This window comes from Tupaia chinensis, unplaced genomic scaffold (assembly GCF_000334495.1).
Source record: "Tupaia chinensis unplaced genomic scaffold, TupChi_1.0 Scaffold145685_1, whole genome shotgun sequence".
NCBI classification, from domain to species: Eukaryota; Metazoa; Chordata; class Mammalia; order Scandentia; family Tupaiidae; genus Tupaia; species Tupaia belangeri.
The window spans coordinates 3051089-3073872 of NW_006205542.1; the positions used below are offsets into that span (position 1 = coordinate 3051089).

Below are 22784 nucleotides of genomic sequence, written 5' to 3' on the forward strand. Positions count from 1 at the left end.
TTGGGGTGACATCATCCACAGCAACTCTGAGCTGGTTGGGATAAAAATGAAGAAACTGCGCAATTCCTGGAAGAATGCATCCATCCTTGAGGGAGAAGTTTATGAGCTGGAGACACTGAGTTGTGTGAGTGGGCAATCAAGCAAAATGCGCCAGCTCTCCTTGAGGTCATCACTGAGTCAGAACCAGTGATCAAACACAGAGTTAATCAGTGTACTCTCACTAAACTGCACAGACTTCAGAGAAAAGATGAGTTTATACAACAGGAATAGGCTGTACCACCAGGCAACACTCTTGTCACAAGTTAACCCTGAAATCATCCTGACACTGGGTAATGCAATGGAAAGGCCATGAGCTTTGGAGCCTGAGGGAACTGGATTTTAGGATCATGTACTGTATGTTATGTGTTAGTGCCACTTACCACCTTTGTGGCCTTGGGCAGGGTATTCATCCTCTCAGAGCCTCCATTTTTGCCTCTGAAAACTGCACACTAGTACCAACAATTTGTAGACTTACTCCAGGTCTGAAAATAAATACATTTAGAAGCTTCGCCTACATGCCTGGCATACATTTCAATGGCTGACTGCTATTCATTTTATTTTGTTGGTGCTATTATAACAAGATACCTGAGACTGGATAATTTATAAAGAAAATAAACTTAATTCTTACAGTTCTAGAGGGTAAAGTCTAATATCAAAGCACCAGCAGGGCCGGTTTCTGATGTGCACTGGTTTCTGCTTTAAGACAGGGCCTTGTTACTGTGTCTTCATGTGGCAGAGAGGACAGAAGAGCAAAAAGTCCTAGGTAATTCTCTCTAAACCATTTATAAGCCGACTTAATCACCCGCCAAAGTCTACCTCTTAATAATATCGCACTAGTGAGTAACTTGTGTTTTCTTAGGTTTTTGCCATAGAGTGCATGGGCTCACCAGAGATGGTGAAAGGGAAAGTGAGAAATCACCCCCCAGAGGGGATGACATGCCACAATCCCTTCTCCTCCATTCTCCTGGATTTGGGGGCATACATATACATGCACCCAGTATGATTTTGAAGTCACTAGGTCTGGAACTTGAACCATGGAAAGCCATGTGGGACTCCAGAGCCTTCATCACCTACTGGCCTCTGGTGATTATTTTTTCACATATGAATATGAATGGGGGGAATTCAGACAATAGCAGTCTTAATTATCATTACTGGGAGGTGGCAGCCTCGTTCTCTCCCCTTTACCAGGCTTGAAGGCAAGAAAGCCAAAGGGTTCATGAAGAAATACATGAAGACCTATCTAATGCATCCCATCATCTCCTCCCCCACCATCACCTCCACTCCAGCACAAAGTAAACTGAGTAAGCCCACAGCAAGTATTAGCTGAATTAAATGACGTCTCAGCTGTGCTCCAGATATAAGCACTGCCTCAATGAATAAATCCCCAATAGCCTTTCAGGATTTCGAACCCAACCAGGACAACCTATGACAAAGGCTATTCCTCTCATGACTTAGCAAATGAATATGGCACAGAGCAAAGGCAACACAAACCAGTATCAGTCCTTTATTGTAGGTCAACTTTTAAAGAGACTTAGTGTTGGGACCAGCAGTTAGCATAATGGCTATGTCGCTGAACTCCCACGTAGTCGACTGCGGTTCACGTCCTGGACCCGGTGACTTAAAACTCACGCTGGGTGCGTGTGCGTGTGTGCCCAAGATCCTGAGAGGAGAATGGAGGAGAAGGGATGGTGGCGTGGCCATCCCCTCTAGGGGGTGATTTCTCGCTTTCTGTCTCTCTGTCTTTCTCTGTCTGTCTGGCAAGCGCACGCGCCCTGTAGCAAAACCCTCTCAAAAAAAAAAAAGGAGGGACCAGCAGTTAGCGTAATGGCTATGGCACTGGACTCCCACGTAGTCGACTGCGGTTCACGTCCTGGACCCGGTGACTTAAAACTCACGCTGGGTGCGTGTGCGTGTGTGCCCAAGATCCTGAGAGGAGAATGGAGGAGAAGGGATGGTGGCGTGGCCATCCCCTCTAGGGGGTGATTTCTCGCTTTCTGTCTCTCTGTCTTTCTCTGTCTGTCTGGCAAGCGCACGCGCCCTGTAGCAAAAACCTCTCAAAAAAAAAAAAAAGAAAAAGAGACTTAGTGTTTACTAAAATCATATTTGGAGGCCACATCACTCATCTTGCATGAGCACATTTTTATTATTCTATTCGCTTTTCATTACTAAGGTGATACATGTTCATTACAGAAGTTTTAGGAACTGTATTCACAAGAAAAGAACAAAATCATACTTAATCCCAGATAGATATAGAGTTGTTTTTCTTTAACAATATTTAATATTTCCCCAGTCATTGGTCTCCAATATAAGTTTTTAACAATTCCCTGATATTCCATTATATAAGCCTACAAATATATATATGTGTGTATCTATGCACATATATATATATAAAATTTGCTATAGGGCATGCACACTTACCGGAAAGAAGCTCAGGGAGAAGGAAAGTGAGAAAGCACCCAGAGGAGATGGCCAATCCCTCCTCCATTCTCCTCTCAGGATTTTGGGCATGCACGCACACATGCCCATTCTGTTTTTCAAACTGCCAGCTCTGGGATTCAGCTTGCACAGTTGGCCATTACAGGAATCATAACTTATCTTTAATATTTCGTTACTGCAAACAAGAATGTGATATATAAATGTGTCCCTTATTAACTTTATAAATCCTTGATAAATTACAAATTATTGTAATCCTACTCCATTCTCCTAAGGTTGCAATCAACCCAAAAGTAAGTTTGCTCACTTTACAAAGAACTGATTTTATTTCTGATTATCCAGTACGAAAATCTGCTCTCAGCTTTGGCCATATTCTCTTAAGCAAACTCTCTCCTGGGTGCTTGTGTCCAGTAACTAATAAATATCAGCATATTCAGGTCTGATTGCTTAGCTCACTTGTTCAGGGCCCAGGACTAGCAGGCTCAATGTCATGGGATTGCGGCTCCATACATACTGGCCAGTTAGTTACGTATCCAAAGACTGTTTCCATAACCCCAAACAGCTGTCATTTAAATGTTGGCTCTTAGTTTCCAAGGAACTAGTCGAAAGAGCATGGGTGGATGAACACAATCCGTCTCCACTACTGGAAAGGCGATGTGTCAACACTTTCACCTTCCCTAGGGAAAACAGCTCCAGAGTACTCGTGTCAAATCACATAGAAAGAGTGAAGCTGTAGAAAAAAGAAGCCAGAATAATGTTAGGGGAGTAATTGGCTGATCACAGATACATCTCAGTTATGAGCATAGTCTGCGAGTACCCTGATGCTCCTATGGGAGTCAAGCCCAACAGCATGTTTCAGATTGCTTGTGTGGTGTTATTTAACTGGCAATTTCCTCTTGCAGCTGACACAGCGCTTGGCACTGATGATGTATATGATGAAAAAGGATGCCAGTGTGATGTGTCAGTAGAAGACCTCACCCCGCCGCTGAAGACTGTCATTCGAGCCATCAGGTTGGTGGAAATCTTGAACAAAATGATTCTGAGACATGCCCCTGGATATTTGAGTTACTTAGTGTTGCTAGGCTCTTTTTTCTGCAGGTAAATATCCTGGAATAACTCCTTTCCCTTTTCCTATTCATCCACATGCCTATCAAACTGTGAATTTTTTTTCTTAATACAAAACTCTACTGTGTTCAACACAAAGAACGTTATAAAAGGTGATGGGATTTGAAAAGCCAGGCCATACTAGAGCGCTTATATGAGAATTGGCTTGTCATGTATATTTGTTGCTTTAAGAACATTTAATTTATGGAAGCCACTGGCAAGAGAGAGTTGAGTGTATGTGTATGTGTGTGTGTGTGTGTGTGTGTGTGTGTGTATATATATATATATATATATATAATGACTTTTTGGTCCAATCTATGTTCTATCTTTTGTATCAAGGAAAAAGCCCCCTAAGTTATTTTAAAACGGGTTGAGTCCTGAACACCAGAGACCTAGAGCACTCGGCCATGACTTGGCCCAGTCTTCTGAGACGTAGTTGTTACAGGCTGACCTTAATTTGCTTCCTCCACTCACAGCAAAGAGCTCAGTGTGTACCCAAGTAACATACATTCACACTTCCAGGAACCTTTCCCAGCACAAGGAAATCAGAATGTGGACTGCCGTGTATTCAGCCGGTCTAGTGTAATCCCTTTGGGAGAATCTATCTGTCAGGGAATACTGAGGGACTGTATCACAAAAAATATACCTCTAGTCTCTTTAACTCTTTCTCACTCTTACCAAAATGCCAGAGAAAACCTGATTCAAACAACTTAGTTATTCAAATGCTTGGTTGAATCTCAAAGACAGTATGATTTATTATTTGCTTCTATGTTTAGTTGATCTGTTAGCATCTTGTGTGACATTGCCTTTCTCTAAGGTTGAAGTAAAGGCCCTCTAGGTTATTTTAAAACAGTTTGAGTCCTGAACGTATTTGGAGAATCAAACAGGGTTGCAATAAATTATAAGTTATCAAGGATTTGTAAAATTAATGTCGAGGGTTGAAAGTCACTGGAAAAACAGAAGTGAATAAATATTTTATAAATATGAGAAATATTTTTAAAGTCTGTGGAAAAAAGTTATTATGAAAAACTACGCATGAATTTTTATCTTATTTTGCAACAAAATAAACTTGTACTTTAATTCCATTTTTCACAAACTTTTTGAAGTCCCCTTGTATTTTGATGAAGGATTCCAAGGGCAGAGAAAATCATGGTACGATGAATATGCGTGTATTCCAAAAGATGCTGAAGTGTGATCTGTTAACAGCAACCTAAAAAAAGTGACGTAGAGCCCAGTTAATTTCCAATGGAAATTTCGAGCAACACACCCTCTGGGTGAGGAGACTACACCTTCCCATTTGAGACTGTCTCTGAAAATGCTTCACAATAATGTCATTACAATTGTTAAAAATGCTCCCTGTCTTTCTCAAAGTATCCCAGTTTGGACAACCAATTATACGGTCTCCCTATTCCTGAGGAACCTAGAACCCTTGAGTGATATTTAAGCCCAGAAAACCCAGAATACATCATAAAATGATGTCTAGAGCCTTCGGTTAAAGAGAGAGAGAGAACCTAATACTGCATCGTCCAGTGTGATGGTTAATAGGAGCCACTGGCCACCTCAGGCTATTTACGTTTGTAGTGTTAAGTTTTCAGAAAAGTCCTGACATATTTTTTCTATGTTTTTCTAGCAAAAATGCATCGTGACTTTTCCAACCTAATAAAATTAAATACAACTTAAAATCAGTTGATTCGTCCACACTATCTACATTTCAAGTGCTCACTAGCCACAGGTGGCTAGGGACTACTATACTGGATGAAAAAGATATAGAACATTTCCATCACTGCAGAAAGTTCTACTGGATATTGCTGGTCTAGAAGTCTCCTTGAGGGGCCAGCATGTAGTGTGGTGGTTAAGATGTTGGACTCCCACATGGCTGGCTGCAGGTCAGGCCCCAGACCAAGTGGCTTGAAAATCATGCTGGCTGTGTGTGCATGTGCACCCAAAATCCCAAGAGAATGGAGAAGGGATTGTATTGTGACCATCCTCCCCAGGGGGTGATTTCTCACTTTCCTTCTCTGTCTCTCTCCAGAGAACATGCACCCTATAAAAAAAAAAAAAAAAACTTTAAAAAACAAACAAAAAAAAAAGTCACCTTGAAATTCTTTATTATTTTTTTAGAGAGTTTTTTGCCTTAGGGCGCATGAGCTCACAAAGAGAAAGAGTGAGATATCACCCCCATCAGGGATGGCCATGCCACAATCCCTTCTCCACTCTCCTCCCAGTATCTCAGACATGCAGGCACATGCAATCAGCATGAATTTCAAGCTACCAAGCCCAGGACTGGAACCACAGTCAGCCATGCAGGAGTCCAGTGACATAACTGCTATACATCTGCTGACCCCCACCTTGAAATTCTTTACATGCACTGATTATATCCATCAAAGACCCTAAAAGTGAAGTTGAGGCAATTCAGTCCACAAATTAATGTGACTTGCAACAAGTATGGAAAATCTTATCTAGTCAAAGCAGATTAGGTTTCCTAAAAAACCAGACTTAACCCAGTTTGTGTTATTTCCCAAGACCTTCTGAAACTTTCTGTTTGGCTTCACAACCTATAAAAAGGACGTGGGGTTGCAAGAAAGAAAACAAAATCGGTTTATTCTGCAGTCTAAGCACTTTAACAACAGCTTAGGATTTATTTTGTCATACCTTCTTCTTGAAACTTGACTGATGTTTGTGAAGTCCTTTGCCGAATTCCACTCCTTTTCAGAATGCTTTCCTGGTACTTACTTTTAACAGAGCTTTATTACTTACATGTCTATGCTCTGTGTGGATTTTGAAGCTTTCTGCTTACTATTCGGTGACATTGAGGGGGATGTTTTCTCCCTATATCCTGATTCTGCGTTGTTGTTGTTTAATTGCTTTAAAGTTTTACTAAAAATTACTGAATTCTATGAAAACCTAATGACTACACTCTATAGATTAATAACTTAATTATAAATCTTTCACTCATGGTAGTTCTTCATTTCCAAGGATATAGGATTAAAAGACCAAACAATACAAGTAGCCACTCTGATAAGAAGTTTGGGGAACCAGCAGTTAGCGTAATGGCTATGTCACTGGACTCCCACGTAGTCGACCGCGGTTCGTGTCCCGGACCCGGTGGCTTAAAACTCACGCCGGGCGCGTGTGCGTACGTGCCCAAGATCCCGAGAGGAGAATGGAGGAGAAGGGATTGCGGCGTGACCATCCTCCCTGGGGGGTGATTTCTCGCTTTCTGTCTCTATGTCTCTCTCTGTCTGTCTGGCGAGCGCACGCGCCCTACAGTGAAAATCTCTCCAAAAAAAAAAAGAAGTTTGCAGGTATATGGCCCTTAAATCATATAGAAAATTGGCCTTTGTCCAAACAGCTTAATTATATAAAGTCCCACGTCAGCTGACTGAAATGCTTTTTATTAGACCATACCACTTCTTATAGCTCACTTGATTACAAATGTGAACTGTCTTCTGTTTGCTTCTAAAATAGCAACTTCGTTTTGGTGATTTTCTTGTTACTTTTTTGGTTATTAAAATACTTAATTTGGGAGCCAGCAGGTGGTGTAGTAGCTAAGGCACTGGTTTCCCACATGGCCAATCATGGTTTGCGTCCCAGACCCAGAGGCTTGACACTCTCACCAGCCATGTGTGCATGCATGTCTAAAAATCCCAGAAGGAAAACAGAGGAGAAAATATTGTGGCATGACCATCCCTAGGGGGTGATTTCACACCTTCTCTCTCTGTGTCTTTCTCTGTCTCTCTGGTGAATGCATGCACCCTATAGCAAAGATCTCTCTCTAAAAAAAATAAAAACGAAAACAAAAAAACTTCATGTAAATACTTGATTATGCCTTTTGTATTCCAATAGCTCTCACAATAATAGTTTTTCCTAAAAGTCAAATCAAAATTAAAATATGTAACAGAAAATACATATTCCACTGCAAGGATGACAGTATAAAAATAATATCATTGCATTCACAAAGAATAAATTCTTGTTTTCAGTTATTAATATTTATTAAGCATCTGCCATGTTCTAGTTATTTTTTTTCCTAGTTACTTTTGAGAGTAAAGATTCTCAAGAAATGAGATGATTAAGGCTACTCTCCAAACTTGCCTGGATTCTATTACCCAAATGCACTTTGAGACTTTTTTAATGAATGAGGTCACTTTTATAGTACATAGTGAACAAATGACTATTCTCAGACTATTTCTAAAATGTATCCTTTGCTGAGAGGGAAAAAAAAAACTTAGCTTTGTAAATTTCCTCCAGGATTATCATGAATTTTTCTCAAAATCTTATTTTATGAAAATGCACAAATTTGCTCAAAATGTGTTTTCAGACTCACCTCTGGGAGTGAAAATTGTACTTATTTTTTAACAAAAGCTCTATATCTTGGTAATAATTTAATTTAGACAATGTTAAATTTTGTTTTGTACATTCATACACTTTAGTTTATAAAGAGATAACAGTGATGTAAACAAATTGATTAAACTCTAGAGTATTTGACACACTCACTTGTCCTTTATCATGGTAAGACACATTTTCCTATCACTGTTTGAAAAATATAGCCCATAAATTACCTGGATGTGTCAAAATGTCTAACATGTGCCATAGGGAATATCTGAAGAGGTTGAGTGTTATTTCTCATACTAGTACTTGGTACTGTAGACACTACACAAATTTGAATCTTGGACAAAACACACAAAAATTAATATTTGCTTTTGCTTTTTTATTTGAAATAACAAGTGTTTGAAAGTGGGAGGTGGCATTTGAGAAGGCCTTCAGAGGAGGGAAAGGAGAGGTCTGGTAGTTATATAGGAACTAACGAGGTTATTGAGGTGGGGGAGGTTTAGGCAGAGGTGACTGGAACTGCAGAGAAGTGAATGTGGCATTAGAAAGCATGTGTACTAGGGCCAGCCGGTGGCACAGTGTTAAGGCAGCCGGATCCCACATGGCCAGCTGTGTGGTTTACTTTCAGGAGCCAGCAGCTTAAGAAACATGCTGAGCATGTATGAACACATACAAAATCCCAAAAGGAGAGATGGAGGAGAAAGGATAATAGCATGACCGTCTCCCATGGGCAGTGCTCTCTCACCTTCCTCCTCTCTCTCTCTCTCTCTCTCGCGCGCGCTCTCACTCTCACTCTCGCTCTCGCTCTCTCTCTCCACTGAGTTCACATGCCCTCTTGCAAATTCAAAACCAAAACCAAAACCAAACAAACGAAAAGGCGTATTTGGTAGAGGGTGGAGGATGAGTAGAGTAAGACAGAAGAGAAGAGCAGGAACCATTATAATGAGCAGGAACATGTGGGGGCTTGAAAGTGCAGAAGTAAATGTGTCAGATTCTAAAGCTCACAAAGATGACTCTGACTGCAGGATAAAAAATGGATTTGAAAGAAGGGACGGTTGTTACAGTACCTGGATCAGCAAGGGCCTGAGCCAGGAGTCATGATGGAGAATAGGGAAGGAGCTGTTTTGTTTGTTTTTTAGTTTTGCTGCAGGGCGCATGTGCTCCCTGGAGAGAGACAGAGAAAGAGAGGTAAAGAGAGAGAGAGAAAGTGAGAAATCACTTCCCTAGGGGAGATAACCACACCACAATCCCTTCTCCTCCATAGTATGGGTTTTGGGACTCGAACCATGTAGTCAGTCAAGTGGGATCCAGCTGCCCTAACCTCTGCACAGACTGCTGGTCCCAGGAAAGGATAAATTTCAAAACACTTCAGACATTTAAAAAAAAAAAAAAAAAAAAAGATAGGATTTGGAGAGTCACTGGTTGAAGAGAGTGGAGTGAAAAAGCAGGAAGCAGGAAGACACCTGGATGCCTGGGCAGAGCGATGGTGCCTCACTGTGAGTGTCAAATTCCAGGGCTCACAGAGGGGCTCGGCAGGCAGGTGGCTCTCAAGATCTTCAGCTCTGAAGCCCTGAAGAAAAATCTGGAATGGACATGGGAATGACCGTGGTAACTATCAGCACAGAAATAAATGGCTTACAGAAGTCTCACCTTAAGAACTAAAAAGAGAAAGTAGTCAACAAGAATTATAAGGCTTGCAAACATGGAAGGAGCAGCAAAGAGAAGAGGGCACTGAAGGAGACAAGCTCAAAGCAGCCAGCAGATGGAAAACCAGGGGAGTGTGGCTGCCCAGGAGCCAGAGAAAGAATGTTGCAAGCAGCCGGAAACTGTGTTAAATGATACTAAGCGGCCAAGGAAGAGCTTCTCTCTCAACTTTGAAAGTAGCAACAAGGTCGTCATTGACTTTAGAGGAAAATTCAGTAGAGGGGAAAAGGTTTGAGTTCGATGGTAAATAGAACACTTTTAAGAAGAATCTTTCAGTCTGCTATGAAGATAAGATGAAGTGTCAAGAATTTGTCACTAGCAAAGACGCATCAACTCTTCTAAAATAGCTCAGATCTGATCATGAGCCGGAGAACCACAGGTGACATTTCAGAGGTTCTGAGTTGAGTATGCAAATGAGACCTCTCAGTAACCCTGGGTTGGGTGGTAAAGTTTTCCTGTTTTCTTGCACTTAGTCTTCCTACTCTGAAAAGCATGTATGGACTCCTCACTTGTCCATCCCCTAACATGCGATCTCAGCTCTGGATCGTTCTTAACTCTCTCTTTGTACTTGAGACAGAAATATTCCACAAATAGAGAAGAAGCACATGTTTGCTGTTAGGGGCTTTTCTACATCTACGAGCTGTTTAATCTCCAGCTCTTCATTTTGCTGATGGCATCTCTGCTATTTTAGCAGAGGTGATGAGTCTTTGTTTGCAAGTCACTATTAAGACATTCTTGACAGCCAAATCTATGACATGTTACAATAAGAGATGGTGCTAGAACATTTTATGGATCATTTAGCACACATTTTTTAAATCAGCTAATATATTCCCTGGAATATTCTTTTTGTGTGTTTTTATGGTCACATTTTGCTCTGAGCCCCTATTAAACTAGTGTTTTCACTGAAGACACACTTACTTTGTAGCATCTGAGATGTTTAACCTCTTATTCAGTTATCATTTCAGCTGAATCTCCTATTCACTGCCATGGCTAAAACTATTTAACAGCAATGCATATAGGCCCTTTATTTATTTATTCATTTCACACTGAAAAGTTTGTGCAGGATTTTATACTCCTAGGAAAATAGAATTCCCAGAGTTGGTTACCATACCAATGCTCACAAAACCCTGGGAGGAAAGCGAACATTTATAGACTTGCTTGGATCCAAAAATTCTTGCTTGAGTTTCAGTACTCACATTTCCCTTAAAAGAAAACTCAACAAAACCTACAGACTTCACAGCCTACTACATCCTGCACACAGGAGCAATAACAAGCGTTAGAACAACTATGCCCTGTGCTAGGAACGCTGCAGCCACAGAACTGTCCTAATGCCCTAAGCCAGCTAAATGGGGCATCTGCTTGCCTCGACAATGAGAACATCAGACAGATATACAGTGGAGTTTATTTTCATTTCTATCAAAAGTTGAAAGCACAGGTCAGCTTCCTTTCTGATCCACCCTCTGTGGTGAGACCACCACCAAGATGCAGATTTTCATAAAAACCCTTATGGAGAAGAACATCACCCTAGAGGTTAAACCATCACAATAGAAAATGTAAACGCCAAAAGCCAGGATAAGGAAAGAATTGCTCCTGATCAGCAAAGACAGACCTTTGCTGGCAAGCAGTTGGAAGATGGGCGTACTCTGTCTGACTACGAAGTCCAAAAGGAGTCCACGCTTCATCTCATGTTGAGACTTCATGGTGGTGCTCAGAAAAAAAAGAAGTCTTATACCACTCCCAAGAAAAATAAGCATAATAGAAAGAAGGTTAAACCGGCCGTCCTGAAATACAATAAGGTGGGTGAAAATGGCAAAATTAGTCACCTTCATCGAGAATGCCCTTCAGACGAATGTGGTGCTGGAGTTTTTGTGGCCAGCCATTTTGACAGACACTATTGTGGCAAATGTCGTCTGACTTACTGCTTCAAGAAGCCAGAAGACAAGTAATTGTTTATGAGTTAATAAAAGAAATGAACTAACCTTTAAAATAAAGAGAAAGAGAGAGAGGAAAGGAAAAGAAAGAAAAGAGGAAAGTAAAGAAAAAGGAAAGGAAAGGAAAGGAAAGGGAAAAGGAAAAGGAAAAGGAAAGAGAAGAGTCAGCTCTATAGCCAGTGGTTACAGGAACCAGATCCCACATGGACCACAATCTGCGTTCTGACTTCCAGCAGTTTGAAAGCAAATACTCTGGGTATGTGTGTGTACATGCACAAAATTCCAACAGGATGGCGGATGGAGGAAAAGCGATTGCAGTATGACCATGACCTGTTGGGGGTGCTTTCTCCCCCACTCTGCCTCCCTGTCTCTGACAAGAAAGTAAAGAAAAAGGAAAAGAAAAGAAAGGAAAGGAAAAGGAAAAGGAAAAGGAAAGAGAAGAGTCAGCTCTATAGCCAGTGGTTACAGGAACCAGATCCCACATGGACCACAATCTGCGTTCTGACTTCCAGCAGTTTGAAAGCAAATACTCTGGGTATGTGTGTGTACATGCACAAAATTCCAACAGGATGGCGGATGGAGGAAAAGCGATTGCAGTATGACCATGACCTGTTGGGGGTGCTTTCTCCCCCACACTGTCTCCCTGTCTCTGACAAGTACACAAGTCCTCTGGCAATTTAACAACAGCTGCAAAAATCAGACAATTTGTGCATCCAGGAACTCCCAGGGCTCCTTAGTCACTGCCTAGTACCAAGCAGATAAAAGAAGGAGGGAGGAATCTTAAGTATATGATTCTATTTTTTAAATTTTTTGTAGAATTTTTTATAATTTAAATACTATACACATAAGTATAAATCTACATTGTTAAATTATACTTTGATATTAACAAGAACACATTAATAAATATTCTAAACAAGCAATATACATACCTTAAATAGTGACAGAAATGATCAAGTTCTGTAACCCTAGCTATCTGCTGGATCCGCTCCATGATTGATATCATCCCTTGGCCAATTTTTAAAGTCAAGAGAGGGCTGCCTTGGTGGAAATTCAGTGATTTGAAGGCTCTGAGTCACCTTAAGAGTGAGTCCTGGTTCTCTTTCTTTTAAGGAGATAGGTAGATAGATGCTACATTTTTCATAGAGTCAAAAATAGAAAATGGAATTTTCCAAACTGGAACTAGGGCGATAAGGAATGCTTGTTAGTAGAGTAAATAAATCCATTTGACCGAGGTAGAGTAGGAGAGGGGTCAGGGAATAACATGTCCACCCCAGACACAAAATCTGAGACCATAGGGACCTTTTCAACAGCTTTCAGAGTTAGTAATATTCCAGAAATGCTGGGCCATCACAGGTAAAGGACTGTCATCACTTCCAGAAATCGTTTTCTACAAGCTCTACCAGTCTGCACTGAACAAGCCCTTCTGCTTCCCTGTAGCCACCTGTCCTTCTCACCACCTTGCACTTCACAAAGTCAAAACAACTTTAGAGAGAGATTTTTGCTACAGGGTGCATGTGCTCACCAGACAGACAGAGACAGAGAGACAGAATGTGAGAAATCACTCCCGAGCGGTATGGCCATGCCACAATCCCTTCTTCTTCATTCTCCTCTCAGAATCTCGGGCACACATGCACACGCACCTGGTGTGAGTTTTAAACTGCCAGGTCTGGGACTCGAAACGCAGTTCAAGTCTCCCTCATGGGAGTCCAGTGACATAACCATTACACCATCTGCTGGCCCCTCACAAAGTAAATTAAAACTGTCCTACTAGACTGGGAGGGCTCTAGCAACAGGATTTCATCATCATTGTATTCCCGGTATCTAACACAGCAGCTACACACAGTAGGCACTCAATAAATATCTGCTGGTGAGTGAATGGATGGATGAATGAATTCCTTAGTGCCGCTTATCAGACATTTCTTCATCAAGCTCCTGTAGACTCCACGCTCTGGACCAATGAGGCTCAAGTCCTGTCACACTTACAGTCACGGCAACTGCTCTCTGGCACCATGACTGTAGAGTGGAAGAGACTGGAGGCCAAGTGATCATTGCCATGATGTGGAAGTCCTCCCTCTGTCAGCTCCATCCCTGCAGTAGGTCCTCAGAGCTTAGCATAACACCCAGCACAACCTTATAGGTGCCCAGTGACTATTGATTGGAAGACTAAATGAATCAGCCACCTTGGCATTCCCTTTCCAGGTAATTTTTTGAAAAATTAATGGAACATCTTAACTACATGCGTGAAATTTCAGACCTCACTCAGGGAGAGGAGGCAGGAAGCATTTGCGTTCTGAGCAGAGGCCTGACACCAAGGCACGCACACACACACGTGGCCGGCGAGTCTGACAGTGTGGCTTTAGCAGATGTATTTAGACAAACCTGAAGCAGGATGGCTTCTTTCCCCAGAGCAGGGATCACTCCACCCCACCACCTCCACCACCCTAATCCAGCCTCTGTTTCAGGGACTCTGAACCTTGGCTGCAAGTGAACATCACCTGCAAAGCTTTACAAAATCTCTGGACCATACTCTGCACCAATTAAAACAGAATCTCTGCAGGCAGGACCCAGGCATCAGCATTTTAAAGCTCCCTGGGTGGTTCCAGTGAGCAGCCAAGCTTGGGAAGTACTGCTGTCTTCACAGTCAGTCAAACTGCCGCTGTAGTTCACAGTCGGCTGAGCCTCTTTGCCCTGCACATGGTTTGGCTGCTGGCCGGGCCCAGCCATCTGTTTGGTGGCAGCAGCAGTCACTGCCACTTCTGCTTCCTCGTCATTCATCTCTCTGCATATTCATATGCAATGTTTTTACCCTGATTTAGAGGGCTGGAACAAGACTTTTGCAAGATTTTATAACTCATGGCAGCACAACAAATGCACCTACATCTCCTTATAAGTGCACATGTGTTTGTGTGTATATATAGATATATTCTACTAAGAGTTTAAGTTCGCTTTAGTTATTTCTTCTTGTTCAGAAAATTGTATGAGCAGACTTCGGTTTCAGGAGGAGGTGCCAATTTAGGTCTGTGATGAATCTCTACTACCCCCTAGTGGTGATACAAGGGCATGGCAGTTTTGTGCAGTAGGCCTCTAGCCTCTGGGTTACCATCAGCCTCAAGGAAAACTGACTTTAGGGGTCTTTTCCTCTTTGCTGCTAGTGGTGCAACTTAGTGCTCTGAAGAAAAGAAGCCAGTGAATATGTAACTTATTTATCAGCCTCTGGTTGCCGTTGCAAAGGGCTGTCCAGCAATGCCAGTAAGAACAGGCCATTCACTTAGCAAAGGTTTACCGAGCACCTTGCTTGCCAGGCACATGGAAGCATAGAGAGCCATATCATATTCAAGTGTCTTTTTTGTTGTTTTTACTTTGTGTTAATCTGTTAAATCTTAATATTAAGATAATAGTAGAACATAAGAATTAAGATCTCAATACTGTAGCCAGACTAATTCATATCTTAATTCTTCAACTATTAACTGTTTAATGTCAGTCAAGTAGTTTAAACGCTACACTTCAATTTCCTTATCTGCTAAGCAGAGATGGCAGTGAGACTCTCCACACGGGGTCTTACGATTAAATACTGCCTAAGATCATTATCACCTTAAACCTTAAATGTGTTTGGTTGCGTTTTTGTTTTGTTTTCTTGGCAGCAGGGTGCACACACTTGCCAAAGAGACGAGATGGTTTGCAGGAAGGAGTGAGAGATTGCCTCTGAGGAATGGCCACACAGCATTCCCTTCTCCTCCATTCTTCTCTCAGGATTGGGATTCGGGACAAGCATGCACATGCACCTGGAGTTTTTTCCAAGCTTCCAGGTCTAGGACTCAAACCACATAATCAATCATGTGCGTTCCAGCCACCACCACGCTACCAGCTGGCCCATGAAATGTATTTTAAAGGTCCTAATTTTACTCTAGAGTGACTTGCTCAAACTCCTTTCTACCAGGCAATACATAAACATTAATTTTTTTATAAGTGTGTAAGAGGTCCCAAGTCCTTCTGCCTCTTCTCTAGGCCAGTTCGTGGGCTTTCATTTAGCTCTGGTTTCACGGCATTTCCTTATAGCTCTTTTTATCTAGACCAGGATCAGCCAACTATAATCGGGGCCAAAATGTATAGCTCAAGGCTTATTTTTGTAAATACAGTTTCATTGTAGCAAATCTGCACTTACCCGTTTATTTACTGTCCTGTGGTGACATGCTTATTGTCTTTCACGCTATAGCAGTACAGTTGCATAGTTTCAGCAGAGACCATATGACCTGCAAACATACAATATTTACTTCTTGGCATTTTGCAAAAAAGCTTTCTGGGGCCAGCAGATGGCATGGAAATTAAGGCACTGGATCCCACATGGCCAACTGTGCAGTTCAAGTCCCAGAAACAACAGCTTGAAAATCACACCAGGCACGTGTGTATGTGCATGCCCAAAATCCCAAGAGGAGACTGAAGGAAAAAGGATTGAGGTGTGACCACCCCCACCCCCAGGGGGTATTTTCTCACTTTTTCTCTCTATCTCTCTCTCTGGCAAGTGCATATGCCCTGTAGCAAAAATCTAAAAATAAATTTTTAAAAAAAAAAAAAAAGGTTTTTAGGCCAGCCCCATAGCAGTATGCAGTTAAGTGCTATGTGTGTAGAGCCAGATCCAATACAGTCTACCCTAGTTTGAATCTCAGCCCTGGTAGACTGAAAAACACATCAGGTACATGTGCATGTGTGTCGCAGATCCTAATGGGATGGACAAATGGAGGAAAGAATTTCACTTGTGCAGGAGTGGCACAGAATTCAAACAACAGTAGGAGGCCATCCCCACAGACAGCCTGAACATTCTTCTTAATGTGTCTGAGGCTGACTGCCCAAGACTCGTCCTCCAGTGCAGCTTAGTAGAACACTAAGAACATGAACCTTGGCATCAGCAATAATCTAATGTTACTAGTTATGTGGCCTTGGGTTACTTGACCTCCTGAGCTTGGTTTATTTTTTTATTGCCAGGGCATTCACTCACCAGAGAGAGAGAGGAGTATCTCCTCTCCAGTCCCAAAATCCTTGTTCCTCTGTTCCTCCTTCCTTTCATGATTTGGGGTGAACACACACGATGTCCAGTATGTTTTTCAAGCTGCTGAGGCCAGCGTTTAAATCCCACAGGCAGCCATGTGAGATCTGGCTTCTTTAACTGCTGAGCTATGGAACCAGTCCCAATCCCTAGAACTTTCACATGACTCAAAAATTAAAGGTGAAAAATTGGGGGTCCAGGAGTGGCAAGGGCAGCCAGTAGCATGGTGGTTGAGGCCAGAGCAGCTAGATCCCATATAGCCAATTGTATGATTCAAGTTCCAGACCCAGAGGCTTGAAAAATACACCAGGCCCATGTATGCACACCTGAAGTCCCAATAGGAGATGGAGAAGGGATTGCAGCATGGAAATCCCCACTTTCTTTCTCTCCGTCTATCTCCCCCTCCCTTTCTGTCTCTTTCCAGGGAGTACACACGCCCTATAGCAAAACCTTAAAACAAAAGAAAACAAAACAGACAGTGGCAAAGCAGTGAAGTGTCAGGCAATGCCACAGGGGAAGGTGTCTGGTTTGAGTCCAGAGACCTCCCTGAGTACATGCTGAACACACGTGTATCCCATGATCCAAGGCTGTTAGCTGAAGAGTTGGGGTGGATCTCGGTATGAAGACCCTGTTGGAGTACTGTGTCTCTGTGTCTCTCTCTTGCACATGGAAAAATTAAACTTTTTTAAAAAGCAGCTGGGGGTAGGGGGATTCGGACCACCATAGTCCTTCCACCCAGACTTCACCCTCCTGTCCCCCAGATCTAGCCAGGAGCCAGACAATACAAGGGAACTCATGGAAACGTTAGATAAAGAATTTGAAATACTCATAGCGACAAATCTAACAGAGATGCAAGAGAAGAGAGACAACGAACTCCAGAAAATGTACGAGAAAAGAGACAATGAGTTCCAGGAGGTAAGGAAGTTCTTACACAATTTGAAAGAGGAGATACACATCATAAAAAAAGAATCAAACAGAATTGTTAGAGACTAAGGCTGTAATACAGGAAATCAAAACCTCTCTTGGAAGTACTAAAAGATTAGATCATGCAGAAGATCAAATCTCAGATGTAGAAGATAGACTCTCTGACCTAAAAAAAATCACCAAAGAGACTGAGAAAATAACCCCCAAAAATGAGAATAGCATATGAGTAATACTAGATACCATTAAACGCACAAATATCCATTGATAATCTACTCCATGAAATCCTGGAAGAAAACTTTCCAAACCTAGAGAGGCACTCAAATACCCAGACCCAAGTAATAAGAAGGGCCCCACATACAATCAGCCCAAGAAGATCTTCCCCCCAGGCACAACATAACCGGATTGACCAAAACCACAGACAGAGGCAAAATACTAAATATGGCAAGAGAAATGCCAAGTTACTTTCAATCAGAAACAATGCAAGCAAGAAAGGAATGGGAAAATATATTCAAAATGTTAAGTGAAAAACAATTTCAACCAAGAATACTATATCTGGCAAGATTATCGTTCATATGGGGGGAAAAAGACAAAAATATTCTCAGATAAACAAAACCTGAAATAATTTACCAACACCAGACCAGCTCTCCAAGAAGTGCTAAGAGGAAGGTTTTACCAGGAAAACTAAAGTCAGACACACAGAAATGAGAGTACAAAAAAACACCAATAGAATGACCAGCCTAATGGGAGGGACAAGTCCAGAGTTGAATCTTAATTTCTAGAATTTAAATGGAAAGATCAGACCACAGTAACAGTGCAAATTCAATAGAAGAGAGATTAATTACATGAGACTGAACTAATAAAATAGAATTTTTTTGACTTTAGACTAAAACATTACTGATTTTCTTCAATCTTTGATTTCCATGTTTACAGATTTTTGTCTTCTCTTGAACTGTTGATAGGTTCATCTACCTACTATTTGAACTGAATCCTAACCTTTTTCCTGGCTTTAAGTTTTAAGCAAATTTATCTTAACTTTTTTTTATTTTGATCTATTAAAACTAAAACTTTTTTTGAAATTAAAAACCCAATTAAAAAATACCTATTAATACCTATTTAATGACTGAAGTAAGCTATATAGCCCCAGCTAGGTGCTACTTTATAGTATGTTCACTTTATTTACTGATGTTTACACCTAAAGTCAGACCTGTGTTCATAGATATGTATATATCAGCTGTGCTTGCTATTGAAAGTTTTTTAAATTAAGATCTTCAGTGAATCAATAAAATGTGAAAATAAAAGGCATAGAAGGACCCCAAGCAAAATCAACCCAAAAGATCTTCTCCAAAACACATTATAGCCAGACTGATCAAAACCACAGACAGAGACAAGATAGTAAAATTGGCAAGAGACAAACGTCAAGTTACCTGCAAAGGATATCCCATCAGGCTAACAGTGGACCTCTGTTTGGAAATAATGCAAACAAGGAAATAATGGGAAAATATATTCAAAGTGTTAAATGAAAAACAATTTCAAACAAGAATACTATACCTGGCAAGATTATCCTTCATATGGGAAGAAAAGACAAGAACATTCTCAGATAAACAAAACCTGAAAGAATTTACCAAAACCAGACCAGCTCTCCAAAAAGTTCTGAAGGGAGTGCTATACCAGGCAAACTAAATAATACAGACACACTGAAATAAGAGTTCAAAAACAATTAAGAAAATGCCAACTTAATGGTAGGGACAAGTCTGTAGTCGAATGTTATCTTTTAGAATTTATATGGAAAGATCGGACCACAACAGAAGATAAAGTACATGCGACTGAACTGGTGAAATAGTCAGCAAATGGAATTTTATGGCTTTTGACTAAAAGATTACTGATGTACTTCTATGTTTTGTTTTTCCAGATTTAAGGACTTTTGTCTTGAGCTGTCAATAGGTTCATGTACCTACTATTTGAACAGAATCCTAACCTGTTTCCTGGCTTTAGGTCTTAAGCAAATTTCTCTTAACATTTTTTTTATTTTGATATATTAAAGCTAAAACTGCTTTTCTTGACATTGAAAAATATATTTAAAAATACCTAAATAATGACCATAGTAAGCTGTATAGCCTCAGCTAGGTGCTACTTTATGGTATGTTCATTCTACGCACTGAGTTTCATGCCTAAAGTCAGACATGTGTTCACAAATATGTGTGTATCAGCTGAACTTGCTATTGAAAGTATTTAGATTAAGATATTTTGTGAATCAATACAATGTGGTGAAATAAAAAGGCATGGAAAGCAACTGTAGATACCAGAGACAGTGTGGGAGGCAGGTGGAAAATGGCAGAGGGTGAGAAATAGGGAATAAAATATAGATAAATAAATAAATAAAAGGCATGGAAAACAACTGTAGTTATCAATGTGGGAGGGGGAAGAATTGGCAGAGGGTGAGAGGTAGGGAATTGGGGGTGAGGGGAAGAAAAATATTTAAGAAACAAGAAATAGAAAATTATTTGTCGATGATAATATGTATGATAATATCCTTGATTGAGCCAATATATAATGTATTCTGGATGAAAATTCTCATTTTGTATACTCTATTAATGTATAGTAAATAGTTGTAAATAAATCAATTTTAAAAAAAATTTTAATGCAGCTGGGGGCCAGCAGGTGGTATAGTGGTTAAGGCAATAGACTCCCATGTGGCCAACTGTGATTCAAGTCCCAGACCTGGGGGCTTGAAATTCATGCCAGGCCTGTGTGTATAAGTGCCCAAAATCCCATCCAACTTACTGTCTCATTCTGTCTCTCTCCAACAAGGGCATGTGCCCTATGACAAAAACCTTTTCAAAACAACAAAAAGCAAAGGCAGCTGAGGATGGGTTTGCAGAGCCAAGGTTGTTCATGTCCTCTCTGCTGGTGTCTGCCCCTGCCTCAGGTCCCCACACTGGCCAGTCTGAACACTCAGCACCACTCTGGGCCCCACAGGGGCCCTGACAAAGCCCAGGTCTCCAGTGCTCTGCTCAGAGTCCAGATAGAGCTACACAGCTGTGCCGCCAGTGTACAATGCGCCCCCTCTGACATTAGAGAATTGAGGACCATGTTCTTCAAGTCCTGAGACTCCACGACAAGACTGGTCCAGAAAAGCCCTCCGTAAATTCCCATTTTATGAAACACCTGGGCTCACACAGCTTAGACCAAGTGGAGATTATCATGGCTATGAAAGATAAATTTGGGTTTAAAATTCCTGATACATATGCAGAAAAGTTCATGTGTCCCCCCAAAAATTATAGATTACATTGCAGATTAGAGGGCTATTTATGAATGAAATACCAGGACCCTTTGCTTCACTGAGAGAAGCCTCAGATGATGCTGACAAGTATCTTAAAGTGAGAATGCATTTTGGCATTTTTACTGACTGACTGAGTAATTCTGTTGGACTTGTATTTAAATTGTGTAAGTATTGGGACTGGCAGATGGTATAATGGTTACGTAGCTGGACTCACACATAGTCAATCACAGTTTGAATCCTCAACCCAGCAGCTTTAAACTCACTCCGGGTATGTGTGCATACTTGTCCAAAATCTCAAGAGGAGACTGGAGGAGAAGGGATTGTGGCATGGCCATCCCCCCAGGTACTGATTTCTCACTTTCTGTCTCTCCGGCAAGTGTACATGCCTGCCAACAAAAAATCTCTCTAAAAAATAAATTTTCTAAGTGTTTTGCACTTTGAAAATAAATATATAAAACCTAAAAAAACAAAATCTTAGTTTGAAGCTGACATAATACAGGTAAATTGCTTACAATAGCACCATCTATTAGGCAAGGCACAACTGCTGGAGATCCCTCAAACCCTATCTTGCTCAACTTTGTATCCCCAGTATCCAGCTCTGTATCCAGCAGGTAGATCCTAGGTGCTTAGGTCAAGTTTGTTTTGTTGTAGAGACAGAGGCAGTTTAGACACCCTAGTGGTGACCAAGGATGTGGGAAAATGCTACAAGGGGGCAAAGATGATAAGACTAAATACTCCAAGATGCCTTCTTGGGCTCTGCTTAGTCTCTCAAGTTTTTCTCTCTACCTTCTGATTTTGATGATGAAAATCATGTCTGGTCCCTGAAATGACAAGGGATTAGGTAGAGGGGAGAAAGCTGAGGTAACTTATAAACATCTCAATGTACCTGACCCTGATGGCCAGGAGTCGTCACATGATGGCCGCAGTCAAGGGCCGTAGGGATCCCCCTTCACACCAGGCCCCACTTTGAGTAAGCCTGGCATACATGGTTTTTGTAAGAATGACAGCACTTTGCTCCAAGCAGAAAACTAAATATTCTTTTCACTTTAGCCGCATGTTTTCTGCTGCAATGAACATAGATGTACAAATGTCTTTCTGACTGTTTCCATACCCTCTGGGTAAATACCAAGGAGGGGTAACTGGCCCATGCGGTAGTTCTATTTGTAGGTTAGTGAGAAACCTCCATATTGCTTTCCATAATGGCTATCCCAATTTATATTCCTACAAGGAGTCTAAAAGGCTTCCTTTTTCACCACAGCCTCACTACACTTGGCTTGCACGTGTTATTCATTTTTTTTTTACAGCCATTCTGACTGGGATTAAGTGGTATCTCATTGTGCATTTGATGTGCATTTCCCCTATGATAAGAGATATTAAACATTTTTTCATATGCATTTTGCCATCCTTATGTCTTTAAGAGACCAAAAAGATAACCATTAAAAATAAGGGTATTTTTTTTCCTTAAACTCTACATTTGTTCCTAGTCTCCCCACTTTAAACCTAGAAGCAAACCTATAAATTGTACTTTTAGAGCCTAGCTGACTGATTCCCAGCCTGGGATCTCTAAGGGTGGTCATCAGAGTGTGTGAGCCATTTAACAGTTGAAAACCACTGACAGGCTTAACATTTACCTGCAATGAGACTGCACAAGCCAATTCGTTACATCCGTTTATTCTACCAGGAATGTTATCAAGTTATTGCAGTAACTGGTTATCTTATGAGATTATCTATTGATGGCAGCATGAAATTTACTGATGAAATTTTTTTTAAATATGGATTATGTTAAGGGAAGCATTGTAATAAGAGACCTCTGGTTCAAAAATCTTAGCCACAGGGGTGAGCAGATGGGGTAGTGTGGAGAGTGGCCAATCTGAGAAAACATGGTGTGACCTCTAGACGCATGCAGAAACGTGCTTCCGTCGGACCAGCAGTTAACGTAATGGCTACGTCGCTGGACTCCCACTTAGTCGACCACGGTTCGAGTCCCGGACTCAGTGGC

At 41.2% G+C, this 22784-nt stretch overlaps 1 protein-coding gene and 1 pseudogene across 1 annotated transcript in view; both read left to right on the forward strand.

The window, feature by feature from the left end:
* KCNQ5 (potassium voltage-gated channel subfamily Q member 5) overlaps positions 1-22784 on the forward strand; it is a 221007-nt gene that overhangs the window by 186241 nt on the left and 11982 nt on the right. Inside the window, exon 11 of the mRNA XM_006168334.2 lies at positions 3375-3483. Within this exon, the coding sequence (XP_006168396.1) occupies positions 3375-3483 (109 nt within the window). The remainder of the gene's footprint in view (positions 1-3374; positions 3484-22784) is intronic.
* Positions 12802-22784, forward strand: part of LOC102502971 (zinc finger CCHC domain-containing protein 9 pseudogene) — a 12408-nt pseudogene continuing 2425 nt past the window's right edge.